The sequence below is a fragment of the Drosophila willistoni genome (assembly GCF_018902025.1).
Source record: "Drosophila willistoni isolate 14030-0811.24 chromosome XR unlocalized genomic scaffold, UCI_dwil_1.1 Seg144, whole genome shotgun sequence".
NCBI classification, from domain to species: Eukaryota; Metazoa; Arthropoda; class Insecta; order Diptera; family Drosophilidae; genus Drosophila; species Drosophila willistoni.
The window spans coordinates 1,803,042-1,830,004 of record NW_025814057.1 but is presented as its reverse complement, the minus strand read 5'-3'; the positions used below and the strand labels follow the sequence as shown (position 1 = coordinate 1,830,004).

Sequence of the window (26,963 nt, the reverse complement as noted above, 5' to 3'; positions counted from 1 at the left end):
AATTAATGAAATTACAGAAGGTTTCTTGCAACATTGTGTGGAGGGAGGAATAGTGAGGCCAAGTCTCATGTGTATTAGATCTGCTGATCTTATTTTTAGGCACATAGCTCGGGGAGTCCGGCTCTACGATTTTTAGCATCCAATTGCAATAGCATAAACTCATAGGTAACCAAAGTGGCCATCATCTAATAAGAATTCAAAAAGGAAATCCATATTTCACATTCTCCAAGTTAAGTGTGTGTTAGTTGTCTTTGTGAAAAACTCACACCAAAGAAACTTTTGCGTGTCAAATAGAAGAGGCGACAGCCAGATAGGGCTATATATTCATTGGTTATTTGTTGGGCAAAACGTTGAACTTCCTGTGACCAAGATTCACTGGGTATCATATAGAGTACTTTGAGGGGTAGCCGAGACGCCTCATTTATTTGAGAGGCGCACAGAAAGACCAAAAATGTACGGGCCAATAGGAATATTAAAGAGTACCAAAAATATATATAATTGATAGTATAACGCAGTTTGCTGTACATAAATCAAAAGTATTTGATGTTAGTAAAAAAAAAACAAACTAGCCATTTATATACTTACGTAAATATGGCAAGTAGGGCATTGCAAATGAAGTAGACATTATTGAGACACGATATCAATATAATAACAGACATGCTGAAATCAACAAGCTCCAACAGTTCACACAATCGAACATGATCCATTCGTATGTCTGACCACAAGGCATCCGGAACAAACTATGTAAATTTCTGTGTTAGAAAATCGAAATCTATATAGAATAGTAAGAACCTATATAGCTTACACAATTAGCCAATTTGAGAACACGTTTCGAAAACTGTTGGAAACGTTGGGCAAGACCAAGACTTACTAACATAATAAATAGATCCATGAAATTCCAAATGAAGGTAAATGTTCCATTTAGAAACTGCTTCCAAAAAAAAAAAAACAAAGAAATGCTTATCGGAAAATATTTTTCAGATTTGATTACATACAAATGCATAAAAAACTGATATAATATTGTATGGTATTATTTGAAATATATCAGCAAATTCTTTTTCCACATACGATGCAAAGGTGATCCTTGAATGATTCGTATGACAATGGACTACATGCATGCGATAGCTATAATAGCCAGACGCATAATATAAGGCATGTTCCACTGTGCAATCGGAGAGGACGAGAGAAAGTATAAACCCAACAAATTTCAAATCGATCGACTTCTGTAGAAATTATACTTACCCATAGCCACAATACTAAGACAGGAGCCAAGCAAACGTAGTTTATATTTTAAGCTTCTCCTTGGAGGTAAATAGGGTGGAAAGAGCATCAGTATATCCAAGCAACTCCATGGTACGATGAGACGTGACCAACAGCGTGCAAAGCTGACAAAACAAGCGCATATTATCATGCCCATTATAAAGAAGAATAAGCCCTCTAAATATCCAAAAATAATAACTAATAAGGATTTTAAATTCAATTGTTTTTTGTTTTTTTGTTACCCATATTTTTGGCATTCAATCCTACTGTGAGTAATCTATCGGCCACAATGATCGTTTTAAGGCCTCCAAGCAATAGAAATAATACAGTAAACACCATTCCCATGGAACGCATTCGAAATTTCACTTCTTGGGGATCTCTACTCAATACATTTGATAATGGCATAATTCCAAAAATCTGTGCTAGACATAGATCTAAAAATGGTTAAAATTAACGAAAAATTCGTTAAGGAAACTCTACAATTGTATATTATTCGAACGATTACTAGCACTTATAATTCCCAACTTGTTTTTGATTTTCTGTCTTAAATATTTACACGGTCTGATGGCTCGATGAAATGTATCCAGGTCTTCGAAATTCCTACTGTGACCCCAAAGACAGCGTAGCTTGACCTCTGCTACGGCTCGTTGTTTTTGTCTTTTCGCCTTGAGATGACGCAAAATATTTGCATCAGGCTTAAATGCAGTGCCACCATTTTGCCACATGGCTAAGAACAAACTAGCTGCAGTTACTGTCCTTTGGCTGTTAATCCCTTTTAAACTATGTTTTGTCTCATAATTATTGTTTACAATATTCGCCACACTGCATGTTGATTAAATTAGAACCTATAATTTCCTCACCCCCTTTACACCCCCTCACCTCTTACACACAAATCCGCCGGTGTAAAAACAAATTTCGCATGAAAGCTTAGTAGCGAATTGGCCAGCAACATGACAGGACGTGAATCGAAACTACGGGAAATTCTACATCAACAAGTGGCAGATGAAGTATTTACTCCTTCCGCGGATATACCGCCAACTAAAGAGGAGACTTTCGAATTCAGTTTGGCGGCAAATGAAAAGCATACGGATTATGCCAAATTGGATTTATTCCATCGTGCCGTCTATCCCAGTATGTAAAATGTATTTGCAAAACAATTTATTATGGATTTCAAATTGAAATTGTTGTTGTTGTTTCTCTTATTTCTGTGTGCCTAGTCATGCTATTGGCGCAATGTTTTGCCATAATGCCATTGACAGGTGTCTGGGAGGCAAATCCAAAACGCATACGTTTTGCCTTCAAGTCCATTCAAATGATGTTTACAATAATTTTCATGGTATTCAGCTCTATATTAACCCTGGGCACATTGAAGCACTTGCTCAAAATTGGAGTAAATGCCAAGAATTTCGGTGAGATCAATTAAAGTCTCTCGAAGTTCAGACTTCTATATTTCATATATGTATATGTATATTCGCAGTCGGTCTTGTATTTTTTGCCTGTGTGCAGAGTGCTTGCATAATATTCATTGATTTGGCCCGACATTGGCCACCAGTGATACGATATTGGACACGCACGGAAATGGTTTTCACTCGTCCACCCTACGAAATACCGAAAACCAATCTAGCAAGTCGTATCCGCTTGGCCGCTCTGATCATTATAGCCATGTCAATCGGCGAACATGCCTTGTATTTAACATCGGCAATCATTAGCTATACGAAACGCCGACATATTTGTGCTCTTACCGATAATCGGACCTCAAGTGTGGTAACATTTGATGCCTATATGGAAGAGAACTACTCCTATGTGTTTCAAATTGTACCCTATAGCCCATTCATTGCTGTCTATGTGCTGGTAAGTGTAAGAAAATATTGCAAACTATTTCCGAATATCACCTCGAAACCATTTTCATTTAGCTAATCAATGGCATTTGCACGTTCATTTGGAACTATATGGACTTATTCATTATGATGATTAGCAAGGGTTTGGCCTATCGTTTTGAGCAAATCTCGACACGCATCCGCAAACTGGAATCGGAGCAAATGATACCAGAATCCACATTTATCGAGATACGTGAACATTATGTGAAAATGTGTGAAATTTTGGAGCGAGTGGACAATGTAATGTCCAGTCTAATATTGTTGTCCTGTGTGAACAATTTATACTTTGTGTGCTATCAGCTATTGAATGTCTTTAAGTAAGTGTTCCGGAATGATTCCTGGATTCCTGATTTTCACAAGTCTTTCTCAATTCAAGCAAATTGCGTTGGCCCATCAATTATGTGTACTTTTGGTATTCCCTGCTCTATCTGATTGGACGTTGTGCATTCGTTTTCCTGACCGCTGCGGCCATCAATGATGAGTCCAAGAGTGCTTTGGGCATATTGCGACGAGTGTCCACAAGAAGTTGGTGTGTCGAAGTGGAACGTTTGATTTTCCAAATGACCACACAAACGGTGGCCTTGTCGGGCAAGAAATTCTATTTTCTAACACGTCGTTTACTATTTGGAGTGAGTATCTCCAAATCTCCCCCATCTTCAAAAAAAAAAAAGAAAGGATTTCTTTTTATATTCCTCATTTCAGATGGCTGGAACTATTGTCACCTACGAGTTGGTCTTATTGCAATTCGATGAACCCAATCGACGCAAAGGATTGCTTCCCCTGTGCGCTTGAGTGAATGAACCAATTATCGGCACTTGAATTTCATATTCCTCAACTTCCCTTCCACTATTTCACACCTCCACCTCCACCCACCCCACTCCCACCCATCCTCTTATTGTTAGTTGTTGTTCTGGTTGTCATTTGTCATGTCAGTTGCAGCTGACAGGCTTAGCAATTAGCATTTAAATAGTTTGTAAATTGTAAAAACACACACACACATTGCAAAAAATATTATACAAAGCTACCACGCCCCCTTTTGTATTCAATTACGAAGCAAGTCCGTTTGGTTTGTCTATTGGGGAGTCCAGTGCTCATTTGGCCATGCCGCAGGGTGAAACATTCTGTAGCGCTGTCTCAAAAGGTGTGTAAAGTGTTAAGTGGACAAAAAAGAGGGGAAAACAAACCAATTAAGAAACGATTCATGGTTCAATAAAAGAGAGAAAAATAACTCCTTTAAAAAAAATAAGAAATAGTTATTGGTCAGATAAACTTTCCTGTTTCTGGTTGAAGATATCATTTTTCATCATTTTTGTTTTCATTTCCTTTTCAAATTTCACAAATTTCTAACGTTTTTCTACATTATATTATATAGTGCTATTCATATCACAGATTTTCGCACTGTTGCCAGTGAGCCATATACGTTCTCTGAATGTCGAGGGCATTGTATTTAAATGGTTAAGTCCACATATTTTCTATTCGATCATCATTGCGATATTGAATATATGTGAATTTGGTGCCGTGTTAAATTTTGTCAGCAATGTGGCCATTAATTTCCATAACTCGAGCACTCTATCCTTGTATATCGTCTGTTTGCTTGAACACTTCTTCTTCTGGAGATTGGCCATTAAATGGCCAAGGATAATGAGAAAATGGCATGCTGTGGAGCAATTATTTCTAAGCGTACCATATCGTTTCTATGGTGAATATAAAATTAAGAAACGAATCTATATAGTATTCAGTATAGTAATGTCATCGGCCCTGGGTGAGTTTTGTTATCGAATCTCTCTCTCTAAAGTGCCAGGATAATCAAACATACGACAATCATATTTTCCTATAGTGGAGCACTGCCTGCTGTTGCTCAATTCGTTTCATCTCAGCAATATGGAGCGTACACAATGCAAAATCAATGTCACCTACTTTGAAAGCGTTTACAAATGGGAACGTCCTCATTTGTATATGATTTTACCCTATCACTTCTGGCTGTTGCCCCTGTTCGAATGGATCAACTTGACCATAGCATATCCACGTTCCTTTACCGATTGCTTTATAATGTGCATTGGCATCGGCTTGGCAGCCCGATTCCATCAGCTGCATCGTCGGATTGCTGCAGTTCATCGCAAGGTGATGCCAGGCATATTCTGGACTGAAGTTCGTGAGCATTATTTGGCCTTGAAGCGTTTGGTTCGTCTATTAGACGGAGCTATTGCCCCCTTGGTTCTATTGGCCTTTGGCAATAATATGTCATTCATATGTTTTCAGCTCTTCAATAGCTTCAAGTGAGTGCAAGGTAGTTCGAAATGGAAATATCTATATTATCAACTCTTTTTTTTGCTTAGAAATATTGGAGTGGATTTTATTGTTATGTTGGCTTTTTGGTATTCTCTGGTCTTTGCCATATTACGCACTATGCTGACCATTTTTGTGGCCTCATCCATCAATGATTTTGAGCGTAAAATTGTCATTGCTCTTAGAGATGTCCCGGCTAAGGCTTGGTCCATTGAGGTATAAATCTTAACTTGGTATTGTGACTAACTTTCATTTATAGCTTCTCCTTTTTGTGTGGGGCAGGTGCAACGTTTCAGTGAGCAATTGGGTAATGATATGACCGCTTTATCTGGCAATGGCTTCTTCTTACTAACACGACAACTAGTCCTGACCGTAAGTAAATATTTTGGGATTTTCTTAAGCAGAGAATTATCTAAATTTTTCTATTTTTAGATGGGTACTACCATTATAACCTATGAGCTTATGATATCCGATGTTATTAATCAAGGTGCCATTAGGCAAAAGACTCAATACTGCAGAGAATATTAAAAAAAGAAAAAAAGAAACGTATTTCTAATTTTAATTTTTCCTATGTATAGCTAGAAATTTTTTGTTTGTTGTTTGTTGTTGCCCCTTCCCCCCCCCCCATACTTGTTTTTAAAAGATTATAATCTTGCGAAAATATATTGTCAAGTCAAATGTGACTCCGCCCCCTTTTATGGTTTGATAAATTGCAAATTTTCAGTTAAGTTCTCTTCCATTTCGTCGCGAACAGCGAACAAATGAAGACCAATAATCGAAATACCTTGCAACACGCCATCGGACCATGTGAGTGAAGGCTTTGTCTGTAAATCCATAAAACTTTTCTTGAAATTCTCCAAGATCTCGCTGTTAGTTTTAACACTGGCCCAGTTTTTTGGCGTTCTGCCAGTGTGCGGAGTGTGGCCCAATTCGCCGGTGGAGAACGTGCACTTCCAATGGATTTCACCATCGTTTTTTATAGCCGTTGGTATATTCCTTTTTTCCATTTTGGATTTTGTACTATCATCTAAAGTGGTCTTGGACCATGGCTTGAAAATTTACACCATTGGTGAGTTGCAGATTCTCTTTTTTTGGGTAATTTTGGATACGTACGTATTTGAATAAGCATAATGGTTTTTGAAGGCTCCCTCAGCTTTAGTGTGATTTGTATATTCTGTTTCGGTGTCTTCTTGTTGCTCTCACGTCACTGGCCACGAGTTGCACGACAGACGGCGAACTGTGAGTTGATTTTTCTGCAACCGGGCTACGATTGTAGGATGGCTCGGCAATTCAGTAGCCGGCTTCGATGGTGGGGTGTGGGTCTATTGGTTGCCTCCCTCTTGGAACACTCGACCTATGTGAGCAGTGCGGTCTATAGCAATTATCTGCAAATCCGTGAATGCAATCTGGTTGTAGACTTTTGGGCAAACTATTTTCAACGTGAGCGTCAGCAATTGTTTGTGATATTTCCATTTTCACATTGGCTAATACCCTTTATCGAGTGGACCACATTGTCCATGACATTCGCGTGGAATTTCGTGGATATATTTCTGATCCTGGTGTGTCGCGGCATGCAAATGCGTTTCCAGCAATTGCATTGGCGTATCCGTCAGAATGCCTGGCAACGTCGCTCCAATGAGTTTTGGCAGCAAATTCGTAGCGATCTATTGGACCTGTGTGAGCTACTGAAGCTCTACGACATGGAATTAAGTGGACTAATTGTCCTATCTTGTGCCCACAACATGTACTTTGTGTGTGTTCAAGTCTATCATAGTTTTCAGTGAGTTTAAGTTCAGTTTAAGGCATTTCCTTTTGTTATCCTTATCTATCTCTATCTATTAGATCTAAGGGAACCATAATGGATGAGTTATACTTCTGGACTTGTTTATCATATGTAATTATGCGTATATTAAACATGATGTTTGCCGCCTCCGCCATACCGCAGGAGGCAAAGGAGATATCCTATACACTATACGAGGTGCCCACTGAGTTTTGGTGTCTGGAATTGAAACGTCTGAATGAGATTATCCAAACGGAGACATTTGCCCTTAGCGGCAAGGGCTATTTCTTTCTTACACGACGCCTAATATTTGCTGTTGGTTCACTAAGTTTAATTAGTATATCTTTTTTGATACAAACTATTATTTTTTAGATGGCAGCCACCTTGATGGTCTATGAGCTGGTACTTATTAATCAAATGGCTGGTTCTTCCGTGGAAAAGGGTTTCTGCGAGGGCGGAGTTGGTTCCTCGAAAAGTATATTTTCCTAACAAGTGAAACACCAAATGGCATATGTTTAATCAAGATCTTATCTTAATATGCATACACATACAAATATTTGAAATATAAGTACAATGCGTGTCTATAAAAACTGTCAAGTTGACAACGATTTCAATCTTATATGGCCACCATTGCGGGTTGGGTGATAATTGTGAACATTACCTTCATTCAAATTGTTGCAATGCCAGAGCGAAATACACTGCAACATGCATTGGGTCCCTGTAAGTGTATATTACATAAAGGAAAGAAAATTATGACAAGTGACAAGTCTCTTCGCTGTCAGTTTTAGTGATTGCACAATTTTTCGGGGTCTTTCCCATCTCTGGTGTCGGACCCGGATGTATGGCTGAAAATATACGATTCCATTGGTTATCGCCTGTGATAGTTTTGACTGGATGTGCCTATTTCTTTGCTGGCCTAGACTTTGTGCTTTCGGCCAGACTGCTGATACAGAATGGTCTTAAGATCTACACCATGGGTAAGTCGTTGATATGGTGGATAACTTCCTAACTTCCTAAGCTGTTTTCTGTGCGTAGGTTCGCTTAACTTTAGTGTGATTTGCATCTTCTGTTTCGGTGTATTCCTTTCCCTTTCACGCCACTGGCCACAATTGGCCGAGCGAACTGCTCGATGTGAATTGATATTCCATGAGAAACGCTACAGTTGCCCATTGGGCAATCAATTTGGTCATCGTCTGCGTATCTGGGGCTTTGCTCTAACATTGGCTGCTCTCTGCGAGCACTTGACCTATGTGGGCAGTGCCGTCTATAGCAATTATATGCAGATACATGAATGCAAATTGAATGTGGATTTCTGGCAAAACTATTTTCAACGCGAGCGCCATGAATTGTTCTCAATTATGGATTACAATGTTTGGATTATACCCTTCCTCGAATGGACAACGCTCTCGATGACCTTTGTGTGGAGTTTCGTCGATATATTCTTGATTCTAATTTGTCGCAGCATGGAGATGCGTTTCAAGCAATTCCATTGGCACTTGAGACAATACAATTGGCAACGCCAGCCAATCCATGACTTTTGGCAAGAGACTCTCTCCGATCTGTTGGAATTGAGCGATTTATTTAAACTATATGATAAGCATTTGTCTGGCCTGATTCTATGCTCGTGTGCCCATAACATGTATTTCATTTGTGTGCAAATCTATCACAGTTTTCAGTGAGTTTTTACTTTCAGAGAGAAACGAGATTTCACTCATTAGACATTCAATATTTTTCAAGAGCCAAAGGCGGTTACATGGATGAATTATACTTTTGGTTCTGTTTGGGCTATGTCATTGCCCGCATTTCGAATATGATGTTTGCTGCCTCTTCGATACCTCAAGAGGCCAAAGAGATATCCTACACCCTATATGAAGTACCCACGAAGTTGTGGTGTGTGGAGTTGGAACGCCTAAATGAAATATTTCGCTTTGAAGCATTTGCGTTAAGTGGCAAGGGCTATTTCTTTATGACACGACGTTTAATATTTGCGGTAAATAATAATTATGGCTTAATAAGCTTTCATTTCCATGTCCTTGCGTTCCATTTTTTCCAGATGGCTGCCACTTTAATGGTCTATGAATTGGTGTTAGTTAACCAATTGGCTGGCTCTGAGGTGCAGAAAAGTATCTGCAGTCGTGGGGCGGGCTCATCCATGAGCATTTTCTATTCCTAAACAACTTGTTTTCATTCATACGTTTTAGAAAAATAACCTTCAACAACAACAACAACAGCAGCAGCAACTACTTTGTTTTGTTTTTGCACTTGCATAATTTATAAGTTGACCACAATTTGTTTTTTTTTTTGCATTTGCATTTGGCACACAAAGATTATAGACCAGAGATAAGCCCCTAACTGGCGGCTAATGCAACTAAACCATGTCAGTTGTGAACTTCAACATGGCCAGAACGATAGGTCAGGAGACAACAACAACAACAACAATAACAACGACGGCATCCAGGACCAAGCACCGACGAGTGCATTTTTGGTCGAAATCCCGCATAGACAGCGAGTAAGTCCAAGGGATCTCAACTATTCCAATTCAATCTCTTTCCTTCTCCTCTGTCCCTTCCTAGTGTATCCTTGGAAACTTTGAGAAAAGTTCGTTGGCAATGGTCAAAGGGTAAACTTGCAAGTGGACACTTCTGTCTGTAACTATTTTCAATTCGTTCCAATTGAATTCCAGTTAAAGCCTTTTTGCGCCATGGTCGGCATGAGGATTACACTTATAATGGCTCCTTTCAAGAGGCCATTAAGCCAGGTAAATTCAATAACTAGGGCTAGTTAATTGGTGTATTTCAAATTTTAGAGATTACATTTTCGTATTTCACTTCTAGTGCTAATAATTGCCCAAATTTTCGCCCTCATGCCTGTGCGAGGTATTAGCTCGCGATTCGCTGACGATCTCAATTTCACATGGTGGAGTCTGCGCACTTTCTATGCCATGGTGGTCATCGTGGCCTTTGGCATAACCTCTGGCTATTTGGTGGTCTTTGTGACGAATGTGCAATTCAATTTTGATTCGGTGGAAACGTTGATATTCTATGGTTCCATTTTTCTCATATCATTGGCATTCTTTCAGCTGGCCCGTAAATGGCCAGCAGTGGTCCAGGAATGGCAGATCGTCGAGGACAAATTGCCACCATTACGTTTGGGAAAACAGCGTCGCCAATTGGCCCATAAAATCAAGATGATCACTTTGGTGGCCACCATGTGCTCGTTGGGTAAATGACAAGGCAACTGACCAACTGATCAAGGCCATCTATCTTAATTCTTTCTCTTTTTGTGTTTTTTCGTCTAGTGGAGCATTTGCTATCGATGCTATCGACCATATATTTTGTAAACGGATGTCCCATATTTCCCAATAGACCAATCGATAGTTATTTATACTTGAATTTTTCGTCAATTTTCCATTTCATAGAATATACAGATTTCATGGGCATATTGGGCAAAGTGATTAATATTCTATCAACATTCGCTTGGAACTTTAACGATATCTTTGTGATGGCCGTGAGTGTGGCCTTGGCAGCAAGATTTCGTCAATTGAATGACCACATGGAAAGGGCCGCCAAACTGGCAAGTTAAAAAAAAGTTGTCTAATTCGACATACATATAACCCGATTCATATAAACCGATTTTAGCCTACAACTGTGGAACATTGGATTCAGTGTAGAATCAATTTTCGCAATCTTTGCAAACTCTGCGAAGTTGTGGACGATGCCATATCGAGCATAACCCTTTTATGCTTCAGTAATAATTTATATTTCATTTGTGGCAAGATTCTAAAAAGTATGCAGTAAGTACAAAACAACATCCCAAATTGCACACGAATATGTATCCTTTTATAGCAATTGGAATCCTTTTATATCATGGGAAGCTATGAAGTGCTCTAGTATCAAGCATATCCAAAGTCATATCTAAGAGAACTTTGTACCCTAGAGTATGCAATATGCTAACAAAGAATTTATTGTTTTCAAAAGATATCCAACTCTTGGTAGCAGGATATTCCAAAAGCTTTTTATTTGTTTCTTGGACAGCTCATTGTATACTCAGTAAATAACTCAGGGAATAGTTGTTAAAGGTCTCTCAAATATTAGTTCATTTGGTGTAAACAAATAATGATGTTATTGCCAAGAATCTTTCATTAACTGATCTGGTTTTTTTTTCAGAAAGAAACCATCTGCCTCTCAGACAGTGTACTTTTGGTTTTCGCTCATCTATCTGCTGGGGCGCACCTTTATACTTTCCCTTTATAGTGCCAGCATTAATGATGAGTCCAAGCGTCCTCTACAGATCTTTCGTCTGGTGCCTCGTGAATATTGGTGCACTGAGGTAATAGACTGGGACTGAGACCATCAGAGATGATAGCTTAGTCCTCTCTTCTTACTGTGTTGCAGCTAAAACGCTTCTCCGAGGAGGTTCACATGGACACGGTTGCCCTGACCGGCTTGAAGTTCTTTCGCTTGACACGTGGCGTTGTCATTTCCGTAGCTGGGACAATAGTTACCTACGAGTTGATTCTATTACAATTCAACAAGGATGACAAAGTAATGGATTGTTATGAAGAATAAAATTGCATTACATTTTACTATTTGTACTACGAAAATGAAATACATATTAAATGAAATTTAATTTAATTTCCTTACACTCGTTTATTCATTTTCAGCCTTCACTCTTAAGGGATCCTGTTGAATACTTTTGCCATGATTCATCTTTTTTGACTTGAGTAAAAATTCCACACACACAAGCACACATTCATTACATATGTACATGTATGCACGTCTTACTAGTCCCATCGTCACGCTGACATTAGCCAAATTAAAGACGAAAAAGTTCATTGACCAAAATGAGGAAAAACAACAAAAACAACAACAACAACAAAGAGGCGAAAAAAGTTTTCCCCATTTTCCATATAAAAACACATAGCATTTGCCGGTTCTCGGGCCTCTTTGGTCGGTCGCCTTATGTTGTTAGTTGTTTTTGTTTTAGTTAAAAATAAAGAAAACAAAAACATTTCCGCTTTTGTTTCGTTTGAATTTTGACACGGTATAAGAGATGTATGTATGTAGCTCAAAGATCAACCTCCTCTTCTCCTTCTCCTTCTCTTCCACCCTGAAGTTTTTACCACCTCCCGCCCAAATCCGCCCGACTCTCGTCTCGATCTTTCGATCAATAAACACCAGGCAGCGCAGCCACTGCCAGAGAAGGGAGAAGTGGAGTTGCGTTGAGGTGAGGTGAGGCAAATTTTCAAGTGGCGCGCCGAGGCACATGCCTCAAGCACAAAGTGGCTGCCACCTAAAGGAATCATTCGGATCGTGCCGTTCCGTCCGCACCGTGCGATCGCTTCACTTGCTCTTCAAAAATAAGCATTTACAGTTTTTGAACTTCCTCCCCATACCTAAACATCCATCCATCCATACATATATGCAAAAGACGAAGTTGAAGGAATAACCCTCACTCCCTGTCTCTTTCTCTCATTCCCTTACTCTGTCGGTTGTTGTCAGCATCCGTAAAAATAGAACTTTATGATGTTTCTTTCAAAGCGGCGGCGGCACGACCCAATCCTCCCTATCCAAAACTCCCTTTTCAGTGTTTTTTTTTTTTTTGTTTTTCTGAATTGCATTCACATATCCGGCCTGATCCCTTAGTCATCTACTTTGGGCATGTGTCAGTAGTGTCAGGTGCCGAAGTTGAGAAGAAGAAAAATGGGTTTTGAGCAATTGTGTTGGAACTCCTGTAAACAGGACGTTTCCATTGGATAATTGGCCGTTGATCGTCTATGTGACGATATAAGTTATAGCTCTACACTTGAGTTCGAAATATACAAAAAAAAAAACAAAAAAAAACAAAATTCATTTTAAACTATGGGCAAATGATTGCTTATTTTCTATATGTGTTAATATGTCCGCATGTATGTGCATGTGTGTGTGTGTGTGTGTGTGTGTGTATGTAATTCTCTTGTATATAATGCCATTAAAATCATTCGTCTGCAACAATACCGCCGCCTACCCATAATAGCAATTTTCTTTAGCTTCAGCAAAATTTTCACACTTTCAGCCCACACAAAAATGTATTTTTTTTGTTTTCTCTCTCTTCTTCACACAAAGACAAAGAGATAATGAACATGATGAAGATGAAGATGTAGTCCAATGTGAAAATGTGGTGGCTTTTGTCTGGCGCCAACATGGAAATGCAATTTGAATGCTAGGGTCAAGATGGGCCACTGACGATGCAAAGAGAAAGAAAGAGAGATAGAGGAGGATTTGCAACAGAAAGGAAAGTAGTCTCTGAAGGAGGCGGAGAAGGAGAAGGAGCAGACGACAGACGACAGAGGACATGTGCTAAAGACATTCTGTGGGCAACAGTGTTGTCTTTAATCACAGCAATTAATAAGAACCGACCGACACGCTGAACAAAGAAAGAAAATATAGGAAGGAAGTGTCAGGTCCCCAAGAACAAAAACCCAAGACCAACACCAACAATAAGACCACGACCAAGACCAAGACCAAGACCAATGCCAACTAAGCTTCTGTCTCGACAACAACCAAACAAATCTCACCCAGAGCGCAAAAAGAAAAAGTAAGTGAGTAAGTAAAGAAATTCTGGAAACTGACACACAACTCCTCCGGCGGTGGCGACGGCATCGACCATAAATCTATTTTCGTCCTGATTCCAGTCAACCTCCCACCGCTCATTTCACTCTTCAGACTCCAGACTCCAGACTCGAGACTCTGTCTCTGCCTCTGACTTTGACTCTTCTCACTTGCTGCGCAATTGCTGTTGCATATTTCCATTCTCCCTACACCCTCCTGCCTCCTGACTTCTCCATCTCCTACTCCATCTTCGCCTTTAGCTGCATTTATTAAGTGCCCCAGGGTCTTTATTTTTAACTGCTTGCGGTATTTGCTTCATACAACGGTTTCTTTGCGTAGGTAAAATGCATCATCATCATCATCATCATCATGATCATCATCATTAGCATCAAGAACATCCTCAGCCAGGGGCAGAGACCATAAATTCCATCCAGTACACAGAAATTTCTCACAAAACATTATTTATACAGATAAATAAGCAAATATATATTCAAAATAAAACAAAATCAAATTGCACAAATACTTAACAACAACAAGAACAAGAACCAAGAACCTTACTCTTTCTTTCTATATCTCTCCATCTCTATCTGATTCTTTATGTTTTATTTGTAAATAATTTTTCTTTTCTTTTTCTTTTTTGGTATTGATTTTAAATTGAAATATAAATCTGGCGGTCGCATAAATAATTTCATTAATCTGCATGTAAATGCTCAAACACACACACACAAACACACACACGCAAAGTAGAAAATAAATAAAGGAAATTCTTCATTTTAACAAGAGAATAATTGTTGTCGCAGTTTTCAACAAATAATCGATTAACTAAAACTACCTAAGAGTTTGGCATAATAGAATTTTAGGCTTTATTATATAGAGGGATCCTTCTATCTCTACAGGACATAGCTTGTAGTGGAGATGGCTTCGGAGATGTAATGGAGAAATGAAGCCTTAGGACATTTCCTTTCGTTAAATTTCTGAATATATCTCGTCTAGTCAAAAATACAGACATGAAATATCTATCAGCTACTAGTTAGGAGCTAGTAAGTGGCTCTATTGAGCCTATTTCATCATTTAACAACCCGTACTAGAAAGAGAAGAAAATGTTACTTGAAAATAGAGGAATGAACTTGCTTAACTTATTGCTGAAATCAGCTTCACTTTATTCTTACCTTAGTAGAATATTACATAATTTGTGTGCAACCTTCTTGGAAAATCCTAGGAAAGGCAAATCTCCGCCAACACACATTCTCTTCTACAAAATTCGAAATTCACATCTAAAAGAGAGATACAGAGAGATACAGAGAGAAGACACAAAATACCAACCAAAAAGCAAATGAAGCCGACACCTGACAGAGCGACATTAAGTTCATTACGCTTTTGAAAAAGTTTGAAAATTTTCGAAAAAAGAAACAAACAGAAAGCAGAAAAAAATCAACCACAACACCTGTGATGGATCTGTTCGAACAACGAGCTCATGAGGGGATGCATAGGGTGGGGGGGTGTTCCTAGTCTAAGGGAGAGAAGGGTGGGGAGGTGGACAGGTGAGCGAATCTATTTCGAACAGTCACAGGCACACACACACACACACACACACGGACAAACTTACATTCCCATTTTTGTTGAAAATGCCAAATTGCACGACTGCGTCATCCTCTTTATCTCTCTCTCTCTCTCTCTCTGTCTCTCTGTCCCCTTACCCCTAAACTTGCCTTACCTTGTCGCAGCCCCACCTCACCTCCATTCAGCTTCCCACCCTCTTTCCACCATGTATGTACTTTACAATTTACTTCTAATAGGAATTTTTGTGTTTGAATCTCTTAACCGGCTAGAGAATTCTCTTTTCTCTCTCTCTCTCTCTCCCAACGCATGGGATGGACTTCTGTGCGAGGTTTTTGACACTGACTGCATTAGAAACAAAAACAAAAAGAAAAATATGAAAATTCTGCGCAGTGGTCCCTATCCTTGATGATGCCACCAACTGCCACCGGAGGAGCAACTGTAGTTTTCCCTTTTGGGAAAGCAAACCAAGCAGACCACAGAGAAAGATAGAGAGAGAGAGAGAGGGGGGGAGAGAGTAAGAGAAGGAGAGCAAGAGGGAGAGCATAATAAAAACATTATTTTCGATTTATTTTTAAACCGCACACACTTGTTCTGTCCAATCGTCGGAGGCGGCGGTGGTATTGCCTCTCGCTGCTAGCTGGGTCTTCCTCTCGTGATCGGGCCGATCCTCGCTATCGGAGGGGGTAAAAACGTAAAACAGCTGCTTGCTGTCGTGTCTACGTCTCCCTCGGCTTACGTACACACACACACGCACACTGATTTAGGTGTGTGTACGTACGGTTGGAGGCCCGCAAAAGATGTAAAAACTGTAAGTGGTATATTGAAGAACATTCAGTTCTTCCTGAGATCTCGTGGCGTTGCGTTGTCGACGAATATCGTCATCGACAACAACAACAGTAACAGCAACAATAACAACAACAACTAGAAGAAAAACAATATATGAAAAAGTTTTCCCGACATTTCGATTTCGATCGGCGTTTTGTGTGTGTGTTTGTTTTTTTTTTTGATTGTTCGTTTTGCAATAATTAGTGAGGATCGGTTAAATAAACTACCATCATTATTATCATCATCGCCAGCAGCAGCAGCAGCAGCAATTAACCAGCGCTCCACCCACCCACCACCAACCAGCTATCACACATCTTTGTGTGTGTGTGTGTGTGTGCGTATGTGGTTGTATGATGAAATACGTGAAAATCTTCAGAGCATACGAATTAAGTACATTGTGTGTGATATATTATTGATGGCGCATCGATTCTCTATCTGAATCATTCACATAACGTCTCTTCTCGATATAATCGTGCAAACATATTGACAGCCAGAATCAATCAATCGCCCCAAAAAACAAAAGTTAAATATATAAAAAAAAAAACCCACACACAAATCTCTGGTGAACGACAGCTTTTCAATCCATCCCCAAAGAACAAAAACAAAAAATAAATAAATACGCCGGATCTCCAGATTGCATCCCCCCCATCAAATTTGAGAGGGTAAGTTTCCGCTCAAATTCGGTTTTAGCCAATTAATTGATATTCTATTCACCATTTGATCAAACTCTTTCGAGTGTTGAGGAAATAATTTCAATATTTAATAATCTCACCCCCCAGAGAGAGACACAGAGAGAGAAGGAGATAGAGATAGAACAAGAACCGACATCACACTTGTTAAATTAATATTATTATTTCGTTTGATATTTTGACATTTTGTGTGAGACAACAAAAATTGGCTAGAATAGGGAAATGGCAAAGGATATGACAAAGCAAAACAAGAGCAACAAATTTGTTTTCCCATTGTCTAGAAAAGAAAATTGCGTAGAATTAGTATATAGAGAATACGCATATATAGTATCTCTCTCTCTCTGTCTCTCTCTCTCTCGCAATCTCTATATAGTAACATGACGAAGCAATGTCAAAATTCTCTTACATCGGGGGGTTATCTTTTCTTTATACTATTCCACATGCATCCTTTCTGATCTTGAGTTTATACAGTTTGTAAATTGTCGATGTAAACACAATTTACCTTCAAAAACTCAATGGTTAAGGCAACGATTGATGAGGGATCAATGCGGTAAACAATCTCCTATAATAGCATCGTGCATTCCAGAACTCCCTACCTAGATGTATGTATGGATGGCTGGGCTGGGCTGGGCTGGGCTGGATGGATGGATGGATGGCATTGACTCGAAAAGTCCCCGAACTCGAACTCGACCCGTGGCGCCATTTGTTTATTATTATGGCATTTGCATTTTTCAAGTTTGAACTAAAATGTAAACTATGCACACACACTTTCAATCTGTCCCCCTCCCTCCCTCCCACACCCCACATCGTCATCTCTCTTCTGGCCTCTTGGCTGTTCTTTCTGCCCCCGTGTAGCCCGTTTTTCTCATCTTGGTCGTGCTGTTGCCGTTGTCGTTGTCATTCCCCTTCCCCTTGGCAGTTTTCTTTTTGGATTTAAAAATAGGAAGATCGCTGCAGCAGCCACCAGCATGCAATGCGTTAAGGCCACCACCGCCGCCAACGCCATTAACATTTCTTTTGCTTCTTTCTTTTTCTCTGTGTACATTAACAGGACTTTGAACTTTCTTTTCGGACTCACTGCGTGTGCTTTGCCGATCAATTTGCGCAGAAAAAAAACAAAACAAAAAATAAGAAAACAACCAATTTCTACCGATTCCAATTGTATACAAAAAGTTCAGAAAAAAACAAAAAACAAAAAACAGAAAACAAATTTCCATGGTCCATTGTTGTTTTGCGGTTCACAGGGAATGCATTGCATTTGCAAAAAATATTGAGGTTATTATTAAAAAGACTCTGATGTGGTCCAATTAAATCGATGCATATGTTTTTAATTGTGATTTATAATCCTCTCTGTTTCCAAGAAGTTTATGAAAATCCAGCTTAAACTCTTTGGCGGTGCCTCTTAACTTATTTCTGTTGGCTTTTTTAACTAATCCTTTGGATATTGAGGCAGGCTTGCAATATTCTAGTCCCAAGACATAATTAAACAGATTGTATTCGATATTCATGAATCAAAACGCATTTTTGTTATTAGCGAAATTTTACCCAAATATTGTACACTGCAGGCCAATTAAATAGGTTCGACTGTTGAGTTGAATTATCTTAATAGATTTTGCAAAGTTTAAACTTTGAGTGTTTGTGCCAAGATTCTAAGGTGCCAATGCTAATTCTATGACATTCTGAGATTTTCTTTCATTAAGTAGTTTCCCAATGATCGTGCAAATATATATCGTCGAGAGGCTAAGAATCTAACAAGGTGAAACTATTCGATTAAGCCGCACTGTATGCCAATTAAAAAGCAAAATAAAACAAAAATTTTTGTGATATTTGATTATAGAAATGTTTGCTGTTCCAGTTGCCAGTCACATAAATCACAAGTTATTGTACGCCGACTTATTCAATGTCATTCATTATTGTTCCCACTCATTCTTCTTCTACCTCTATATCTTCAATTCGAATTTGAATTCAATGCAGAGACATTTTTGTTGCGTTTTGTTCGGTTTTCAGGATATTGGCCAAGAAAAGAAATAGAAATAGAAAAAAACAATTTCCTCAGTCATAAGTATAAACATGTCATAATTCACCCAAACGAAATGAAAGCAGTTCAATTCGAAGGCTTGCTCCCTCCCTCCCTCCCCCACCGAATCGCGCCAGCTACATATACAGACACATGTTTTCGTGTATGACAGGAGGGGAATAGATGCAGATATATATCTAACCTGAACCTGCACCACCAATTATCGTCGCTGTTTTGGCAACCCTGCATCCTTCTCTCACCCTCCGCCCTTCACCCTCCACCCAGTTGCCGCATTTCCTTTCATACTCTTCAGACTTGTCATCTGCGATTACCGATCTGTGATCGCACGGGCCAACGAATAATTAATTAACATTCTGTCATAGAAACATGCGACATTCTCTTCATTTTCCTTTTTTCCTTTACAATTTTTTTTTTTCATTTATTTTGTGTGTTGAGATGTTTCTGGCATCGGAAAATATTGCAAATATGAATATGTACCTATACCATGTTGTTGTAGTTAGAGGAGGTCGGAAAGAGAATCTCCTCCTCCCCAACCACAAGAAGAACAAAACTTTTTCCCACTTGTCAGCTGTTTGAAATTTTCTAGAGAATAGAATTCTGTCGTTTCTTTTATTCTTTTTTTTTTTGTTGCTTTTCTTTTCTTTGGAACCAATACCTGGTATACATATACTTATATATGTACATACATAGGTATATATTGTATCAGACAAGCAACCACCTGGGCCTGGGCCTGGGCAATGGGCAATGGGGATGTAAGGCGAAATACTTTCGGGTTGTATACATATATAAATAAATGGGCCGCAAATTGCTTAGACACAAATTGTTGTACGTCTGGCATCCCACACTCGAATCTATCAATTTCCATTTCTATATACATTCATCTATATATGCAAAAGAACGAGATACAAGTATTCTCTTAATTTTCAATGGAAAACCACCTTCACCCACCTTTTGGCAAAACGAACAAAAAAAAAAATCTTTTCTTTTTCGTTTGTGTTGTTGCTTTTAATGGCCACAAACATTTTGATGTACTCTTCGCGTTGCGGCAACAACAATTTGGGTTTTTTTTTTTTCATTTGGCTGCTAAGAATGCTCAACAGGTTGCAAAAGTCTCGCCGAGATGGCGGTGGTGGTGGTGGTGGAGGTGGTGCGAGGAGCTGGCACCCACACCATGACCGAATATCATGCGGTTGGCCTCAGACGGTATAACGGCCGCTAAAGAAACAAACAAAAATCAAGCGCAAAAACAGCCGCCCCATATTGCACATGACCTGCTCCTTCTCCTCCTCCTCCTCCTCCTCCTTCCCGCACACCGCACCCACCTGTACCCAAACACCCTTTTCTCTCATTGTACATTTCTAACTATTGCTTATTGTGGCAATAAGCATTAATCGATTATTTAGACGATTACGAAAAACAAAAACAACAATAGCAACAAAAAGAACAATTTTTCAACAATAAACAAAAATTTTGCCCAAGTGCGAGCGGATATATAAAATTTGATTGGCTCTTTAACAGACAGACAGACGGACAGATCGATAGAGAGGGAGAGTGAAAGAGAGAGAGAGAAAGATGCGTTATTATTTTGCTAGTCGACTAGATAATCCAATCGAAAACATGAAATCTATACATTATCGTTAAGGTAGGCTCTGTTAAGTAGAAATTTTTGATTGCATTTCCATTTCCAATGAAATGAAAATCAGTTGAAATTGTTTAAACTAAACAAAGTACAGTTGGCATTATCTATTCTCCCTCTCTGTCTCCCTCTCTCATTATCTGTCCTTCTTATGGTTATGTGAGTATCAATTTCTAATATAGTTTAGTTTCGTTTTACTTCCTGTTTCATAATTCTTTCTAATTTGTTCCCTTTTTTCTACTTTGATTACATTATCTTCCTTTTGTCGCTCTAATTTCCCATTTTGCCAACTATTTGCTCTGGCTCTTTGATCTATTTCCCTTTGAATGAATTGTTGCTATTTCTCTGCTCATTAGAATGACTTTTATAGTGATTTTCATTAGTTTTTATGATCAGAAAGCAATAAAATGCACACGAAAAAGGGTCATAAATAATCAAATAAATAAATGTCACTCTCTCAACTAGGCCATCTTTTTGAAAATGCTCTAGAGATACACACGCACACACACACACACCACCTGACTGACTGACGCTAGAGAGTTGTGCCAATTACGTAGGCTAGATTAATCAATGCCAAGACAACATGAACAACAAATTAAGCGCATTCATTTCGACATAAATTTATATTCAACATGGTAAGAGGAAAATGCAACGGCATCGGCAACGGCAACGGCAACATCAACCCCAAAGCCAACAAGTGCGAGAAATTCTGTGATTCTGACGTTAATCATACGCCCCGTATACGGTTGTATACTATGGGAATTGGGTGTGGGTATGGGTATGGGTATGGGTATGGATATCGGTATGGGTATGGGTATGGGGATGTAAAAGTGACTTTGGTGATGGCCTCTCTACTTTGTCCTTAATATTTATAAATTGATGCAATGCTGGCAAAAATAAACAAATAACTAAATGAAAAACTTGATGATAATTTAAAAAGATCTATCTATAATGATGATGATGATGATGAAGAGGTTTTTGTGGGTAGCAATGTTTTGTAGATAGGGGCGGGGCATTGCGATACGAATTTGCGTTATTAAATTATTAAATTTTGTCTAGCAGACTCCTATGTGGATATATCTTTAAGATAGATATATTTATTTGTTATTCACGTCGTTAAAATGACGCATCTGGGACTCATTTAGCAAGTTGCTTCACCTTTCTCTTTTTTTGCTATACGTCATCTAATTCCGTCTAGTCATTTCTATTTCATCATACGAGAATTTCTCACATTTTGCAGGAATTTTGTCTAACGAATCGAATTGGATTGGATAGGAATTGGAATTGGAAAGCATGACCAAAGTTGAGCAAAATACACCCATACCCGAAGAGCTGTACAACTTGACCCAATTGGCTAATGTCACCCTGGCAGCGGGTCCTTTAAGTACAGCCAGCAGACAACAGAGACAAAGTGAAACCGAAATGAAGATGAATACAAATTTTTATGCCTCATCGGACGATGATTCGAACTATTATAGCCACAAAGTGTTTGATCGCAGGAAATTGCGTAGATGCACCATATCCGATTCGAATTCATGTGCCAGCAGCAGTTGCAGCAGCAGTGCCCAACAGTCCAGCGAGGAGCAACCGCATTCGCATTCGCATCCACATCATCATCATCATCCGAACGGTGAAATTGTTACACCATCTCTCCTTGATGATGACCACATTTGCCCTGAATGTGGCAAGAAATATTCCACCTCATCGAATCTGGCACGCCATAGACAAACCCATAGGTAAGTCAGGCATCCAACATTTCCACACACCGAACGTCCGAACGATAATTGTAATTATCTCTCTGTAGGTCAATTATGGATAAGAAGGCACGGCGTTGTCCCTACTGTGAGAAGGTTTATGTCTCAATGCCGGCATACTCGATGCATGTGCGGACACACAATCAAGGCTGCGAGTGCACATTTTGTGGCAAGTGCTTCTCGCGTCCCTGGCTGCTGCAGGGCCACATACGCACCCATACCGGAGAGAAGCCCTTCAAGTGCAGTGTTTGCGACAAGGCGTTTGCCGATAAATCCAATCTCCGTGCCCACATTCAAACCCACTCGAATACAAAGCCCCATACATGTTTACGTTGCGGCAAGGCATTCGCATTGAAATCGTATCTCTACAAGCATGAGGAGAGTTCGTGTATGAAAAATCGAACCGAAACACGTAGATCGACTGTACCATCAACCTCCTCCTCTTCATCATCATCATCATCATCCTCGTCGTCCTCCTCATCATCTTCGTCGTCGTCGTCGTCGTCACCAAAGCTGGTGACAACGATAGCATTAGCTGCTGCCTCCCAAGACTCGGCTAAATCGACATTGGCCAACAAACTGCTACAGAAGAAGAGAGATATCAATGTCAAGCAATCATCGTCATCCTCATCGGCATTGAGTAGCTTTGGTTACCGTTCGGAATCCTTTATGATGTCCTCTACAAGCGAGGATCATGATCGTTTTAAACGCATCAGTGTTATACAGCCAACAGCTGTCATCTATCAGGATTTGCATCCATTAGGTGCGACCTATCTACACTATTCAGTTTCGAGTCCAGCCACAGTAGCATCCACAACAGCAGCTGGAACAGCAGTGGCCACCGGAGCCATATCCACACCGCAGGATCAGCCAGTGGACTTTTCGCCAAAGAACAATTTCACACATTCAGCCAAGACAAGTCCCTTCGAGTTGACTGGCAATTACGCCATCATGACCTAAATGTATCCACACGGAATCGACAACCCCCCCAACACACACACACACAGATACAAAAGACGCCAAAAATCGCCAACTAACTCCTATTTGACCCTCCCTTCAACTCAACTCAACTTCACCCAACCCCTTTTCCATCTCCAAAAAAAAAAAAGAAAATGAACTTTAGTCAACAAATATGTGATAAAATTACCATTAGAGAGTAGATGATTCCAAAAAGTAAAGAGAAAAAAAACAAAACAAAAGATGCAAGTAAAAAAACAAATACAATCTACATTGAAAACAAAGAAAGAAAGAAGAAGAAGAGAAAGAAATGGAAAGTTGCTTCTTTCTAGGTATATATATATATATGTATATTTAGATCGTTTGATCACTAGAACTTTAGATCTTCACTTACAATTAGTCATAACGAGGACTTAGAGACTTTGACAAGAGCAAACAAAACACACAAATACACACACACACACACACACGCAAATGTGACCAGTATTTTTTTTTTTAATGTTCAATCTTATAAAATATATTCATACCCCCTCAAAAAAACAACAAAAAAAACAAAACAAAAAGGAAAAACAAACGAATTTTTTCAAATATACCTATATATATATTCATATTAATCTTATACATACCTATTACTTAAATATATATATCTAAAACTTTTTGTTTGTAAGGCCAATTTGCGATTTCCTGCACGGAAATCGAACGAGAGAATCTCTAGTCTTTATCTTTAAAAATCATTTTCTTCTGCGCACATGGATGGTGTATGTACATACTTGGCCATTGTGGCGTATGGGTAATATAAGAGCGAGAGGGAGAGAGAGAGAGAGAGAGAGAGACAGAGAGATGGTAGGTAGGTGGATAGGTGGGTAATTTTCGGATATTCTCCTGCATCACCTAAAAATTTTCTCCTTTCCTAATCTCTATATCTCCCTCTTCCTCTCTCTATCTCTCTCTCTTGGTTGCTCGTCTGATCATTGTAGTAGCCCCCCGCCTCACCCCCCTCCCTCCCACATACATATACATACGCTTCACCTTTTCACATGTGTGTGTCGCGTTATTTTTAAGCACTTTACGGCCGCATGTGGTGCAATAATTGACATAACTGTAACACTAATTAGCCTCTACACACACACACACACACACACACACATACAAATATACCTATATTATACTTATATATACTTATATACATTATACCATATATATATATTTTTATCTATTGAACAAAATCGCTTATTATATTGCATCTTGTTTTTTTTTTCATTTAGCACTTACGAAACATAAATTGTATTCACATTTTTTTTTTGTTTTTGTATGTAGAATCATTGCATTTGGAAAACACAAAACCCAAAAACAAAAACAAACAAAAAACCTACAGCTAAACGCACCAAAGATATAGATCATACACTTACACATACATACATACACATGCATACATATATGTACTTATATACATACATATATATACATATATAGAGCGAGTATTTTGTATTATAGATTTGCACATTTATTCGAATTAAACAAAGAGATCCACAAGAGATCCCTTAAAAAATACAAATGCCATTTGAAAAAATTGTTTTACTTTAACTTTCAAATTTGATTTTGAAATGTTCGTAAGGTAAGTAAGTCGCATGACCGACTCTTCTTCATTAGACCCAAAAACCGAAACTTTTTTTAAGTCATTTCCAACAATTAGTAACGTCGCAAATAGAATTCAATTTTGGTCAATAAGAAAGGAAATGAAAGACCACATTAATGGGAATGTTCATTTGACAAAAGATTTTGATAATTAATGATGGGATCAAAAGAACAAATCAAAATGTGGCCAAAAAAATATATAAATAAGGATAATCAAATGAAATACATAGTGCCAAGTGCCAAGAAACAAGAACGTAATCAACAATACGTGTGAGTTTGCATAGCGTTTAGGATTTAGACATTGTCCAGATCGCGTGATTTTGGGGATTTGGAACGATTGAATACATCCGTGGTCTCGTGGATAGAATGGCTCAAGCTTAGGATAGAATCGGTTGGGCTGAGATCGCCATTGCCATTGCCATTGCCATTGCCATTGCCACTGACATTGGAGAAATTTGTTTTGATGTCACCATTGTCGCCGGGAGAATTCTGTTGTGCGGTACCACAACGAACAATTAGATCCTCATACGGTTTGTTATGAAGGAAACAGACCAAAACAACAGTCATATTGTCACAGCCCAGACCAGTGACATGGCCATCTGGGGCCAGGCAGTGATTCATCAGATCCTCACAAATGCATTCCGGCTGCATGCCCATGGCAATGCGATGGCGTACATAATAACCGACATCGGATGTACTCATTACATCCCAAATGCCATCACAGGCCAGTACAATAAATTCCCAATCATCAGTTATATCACGTATTTCCACATCCGGAAAAGCGGTAACAATTTGCTCCTCCGGCTTCTTGTTGGCATTCTTCTTATATATGAAATCACCCAATGCACGGGATAGAGCAAGATTACCATTAACACGATTGTATTCAACAAAACCGCCGCCGGCCAGAATGCGTTTAGTTTCGGCGTCATCGTTTGGCTTATGATCCACCGACAGGGCATGCGGCTTGCCCCCGATCATGGCCATTGCCCTGGAATCCCCAGCATTGGCGCAATACAATCGCTTCTCTTTGATCAGAACCACAACTGCCGTCGAACCGGCCATTTGCTCGGCCCACGAACCATTGCGCAGCATCTCCTTGTCAAAATCCAAGAAAGCCCGCTTCATGGCCAGATCGACGCCATTATTGAAATACTCTGGCCGCTTCGTAATGAACTTGTGCAAATGCTTGCCAGCGAATTTGGCCACAGCTGAACCACCGTGCCCGTCATAGACCCCGAAGAAGGCAGCTACCGGATCCTCGGGCAGCGACAATATATGGGTATGGGCATCTTCCATTTCCACGCGCCATCCCTGCATACAACTGGAGCCCACACGATATATGGTGTTCTCACAGCCAGATGTATTCTTGGTGGTCACCGGCTCGGATAGCGTTTGACCCATTATGAACTTGGAGGAGGACGAATGTGCCATGTTATTTTAAATTTATCAATTTATACGAAAGATTTGTATTTGTATTGTTACTTATTTAAATATCTACTACTTACATAGAGTTTTGTTTTCGTTTTCGTTTTTGTCAACTCTCTTTTTCGTTCTTTCAATTTCTCTCTCTCTTTCTCTCTGTCTATTATAACCGGCTGTAGGAAATTTTAGCGTAGTTTTAATATATATTTTCAAAAATGTATTTTTCATATATTTTCATTTTTTATTATACTGATTACTTCTAAGAATTTTGGAATAGTTTTGACAGCTAAAACATGGCATACTTTTCCAATCATCATTTATTACCTATGCTGAGGCCTTCAGGCTTATTATTATTAAATTAATTGCGTGCTTACAAAATTTTACCGAAAAATTCTCATTACCAAATTAAACAGAAAGAAGAAATTATCCTAATGATCGTCACAAAGAAAACACTCGAGATTCCTCAGATGGTTTAGAGGACTCATAACTGCCCACCCTTCCTTGGTCTTGCATGCACCAAAACAAAAACAGAAAAAATTTTTTCCAAGACCCCTTGATGTGTATATCCTTTAACTTTAACTACGGGATAGCCTACAGGAGATCAAACATCATAATAATTTGAAGATTAATTTAATTTGATTAAACATACATATC

General features: G+C 39.1%; 5 protein-coding genes across 6 annotated transcripts; 3 read left to right on the top strand and 2 right to left on the bottom strand.

Moving 5' to 3' along the window:
* Positions 1–95: 95 nt before the first annotated feature.
* On the bottom strand, positions 96–1,985 carry LOC6638545 (gustatory receptor for sugar taste 61a). The gene is made up of 8 exons (XM_002062428.1): positions 1,817–1,985; positions 1,503–1,694; positions 1,243–1,437; positions 996–1,162; positions 806–928; positions 586–740; positions 267–519; positions 96–185 (listed from the first exon to the last, which is right to left on the bottom strand). Exons 1-8 carry the CDS (start codon positions 1,983–1,985, stop codon positions 96–98), a joined length of 1,344 nt encoding a protein of 447 aa, XP_002062464.1.
* A 1,194-nt stretch (positions 1,986–3,179) lies between these two features.
* On the top strand, positions 3,180–11,771 carry LOC124460691. Its single transcript, XM_047012088.1, has 24 exons — positions 3,180–3,454; positions 3,514–3,766; positions 3,840–3,919; positions 5,015–5,413; positions 5,474–5,639; positions 5,706–5,795; positions 5,856–5,910; positions 6,298–6,492; positions 6,567–7,203; positions 7,266–7,518; positions 7,576–7,678; positions 7,891–7,923; positions 7,986–8,180; positions 8,239–8,878; positions 8,941–9,193; positions 9,257–9,366; positions 9,586–9,712; positions 9,777–9,801; positions 9,887–9,961; positions 10,038–10,424; positions 10,502–10,776; positions 10,842–10,996; positions 11,370–11,532; positions 11,598–11,771. The coding sequence occupies exons 1-24, from the start codon at positions 3,210–3,212 to the stop codon at positions 11,769–11,771; spliced, it is 5,088 nt and encodes a 1,695-aa protein (XP_046868044.1). The 5' UTR covers positions 3,180–3,209.
* On the top strand, positions 4,239–5,951 carry LOC6639522 (gustatory receptor for sugar taste 64b). Its single transcript, XM_002062430.1, has 6 exons — positions 4,239–4,278; positions 4,510–4,899; positions 4,975–5,413; positions 5,474–5,639; positions 5,706–5,795; positions 5,856–5,951. Exons 1-6 carry the CDS (start codon positions 4,239–4,241, stop codon positions 5,949–5,951), a joined length of 1,221 nt encoding a protein of 406 aa, XP_002062466.1.
* A 4,445-nt stretch (positions 11,772–16,216) lies between the features above and the next one.
* LOC6639055 (zinc finger and BTB domain-containing protein 17) lies at positions 16,217–23,513 on the top strand. Its single transcript, XM_023181239.2, has 3 exons — positions 16,217–16,840; positions 21,782–22,277; positions 22,346–23,513. The coding sequence occupies exons 2-3, from the start codon at positions 21,835–21,837 to the stop codon at positions 23,253–23,255; spliced, it is 1,353 nt and encodes a 450-aa protein (XP_023037007.1). The 5' UTR covers positions 16,217–16,840; positions 21,782–21,834; the 3' UTR covers positions 23,256–23,513.
* A 1,500-nt stretch (positions 23,514–25,013) lies between these two features.
* LOC6639056 (probable protein phosphatase 2C T23F11.1) lies at positions 25,014–26,434 on the bottom strand. Of its 2 annotated transcripts, XM_002062434.4 has the most exons (2): positions 26,393–26,434; positions 25,014–26,294 (listed from the first exon to the last, which is right to left on the bottom strand). In XM_002062434.4, exon 2 carries the CDS (start codon positions 26,286–26,288, stop codon positions 25,182–25,184), a length of 1,107 nt encoding a protein of 368 aa, XP_002062470.2. In that variant the 5' UTR covers positions 26,289–26,294; positions 26,393–26,434; the 3' UTR covers positions 25,014–25,181. The 2 variants fall into 2 exon arrangements, with proteins under 2 accessions (XP_002062470.2, XP_046868122.1); XM_047012166.1 differs by lacking the exon at positions 26,393–26,434 and having other exon boundaries at positions 25,014–26,351.
* Between the last annotated feature and the right edge of the window lie 529 nt (positions 26,435–26,963).

Excerpts from the sequence above, each read along its gene's own strand:
- LOC6638545 (XM_002062428.1), bottom strand. The coding sequence starts at position 1,985 with ATGTGGCAAAATGGTGGCACTGCATTTAAGCCTGATGCAAATATTTTG. Across the intron at positions 741-805 it reads TTCTCAAATTGGCTAATTGT|TTTGTTCCGGATGCCTTGTG; the intron begins GTAAGCTATATA and ends AAATTTACATAG. Across the intron at positions 520-585 it reads GCCCTACTTGCCATATTTAC|CAAACTGCGTTATACTATCA; the intron begins GTAAGTATATAA and ends ATTTATGTACAG.
- LOC124460691 (XM_047012088.1), top strand. The coding sequence starts at position 3,210 with ATGGACTTATTCATTATGATGATTAGCAAGGGTTTGGCCTATCGTTTT. Across the intron at positions 5,640-5,705 it reads CTAAGGCTTGGTCCATTGAG|GTGCAACGTTTCAGTGAGCA; the intron begins GTATAAATCTTA and ends TGTGTGGGGCAG. Across the intron at positions 10,997-11,369 it reads AAGATTCTAAAAAGTATGCA|AAAGAAACCATCTGCCTCTC; the intron begins GTAAGTACAAAA and ends TTTTTTTTTCAG.
- LOC6639522 (XM_002062430.1), top strand. The coding sequence starts at position 4,239 with ATGCCGCAGGGTGAAACATTCTGTAGCGCTGTCTCAAAAG. Across the intron at positions 4,279-4,509 it reads CTGTAGCGCTGTCTCAAAAG|TGCTATTCATATCACAGATT; the intron begins GTGTGTAAAGTG and ends TATATTATATAG. Across the intron at positions 4,900-4,974 it reads AGTAATGTCATCGGCCCTGG|TGGAGCACTGCCTGCTGTTG; the intron begins GTGAGTTTTGTT and ends ATTTTCCTATAG.
- LOC6639055 (XM_023181239.2), top strand. The coding sequence starts at position 21,835 with ATGACCAAAGTTGAGCAAAATACACCCATACCCGAAGAGCTGTACAAC. Across the intron at positions 22,278-22,345 it reads CGCCATAGACAAACCCATAG|GTCAATTATGGATAAGAAGG; the intron begins GTAAGTCAGGCA and ends ATCTCTCTGTAG.
- LOC6639056 (XM_047012166.1), bottom strand. The coding sequence starts at position 26,318 with ATGGCACATTCGTCCTCCTCCAAGTTCATAATGGGTCAAACGCTATCC.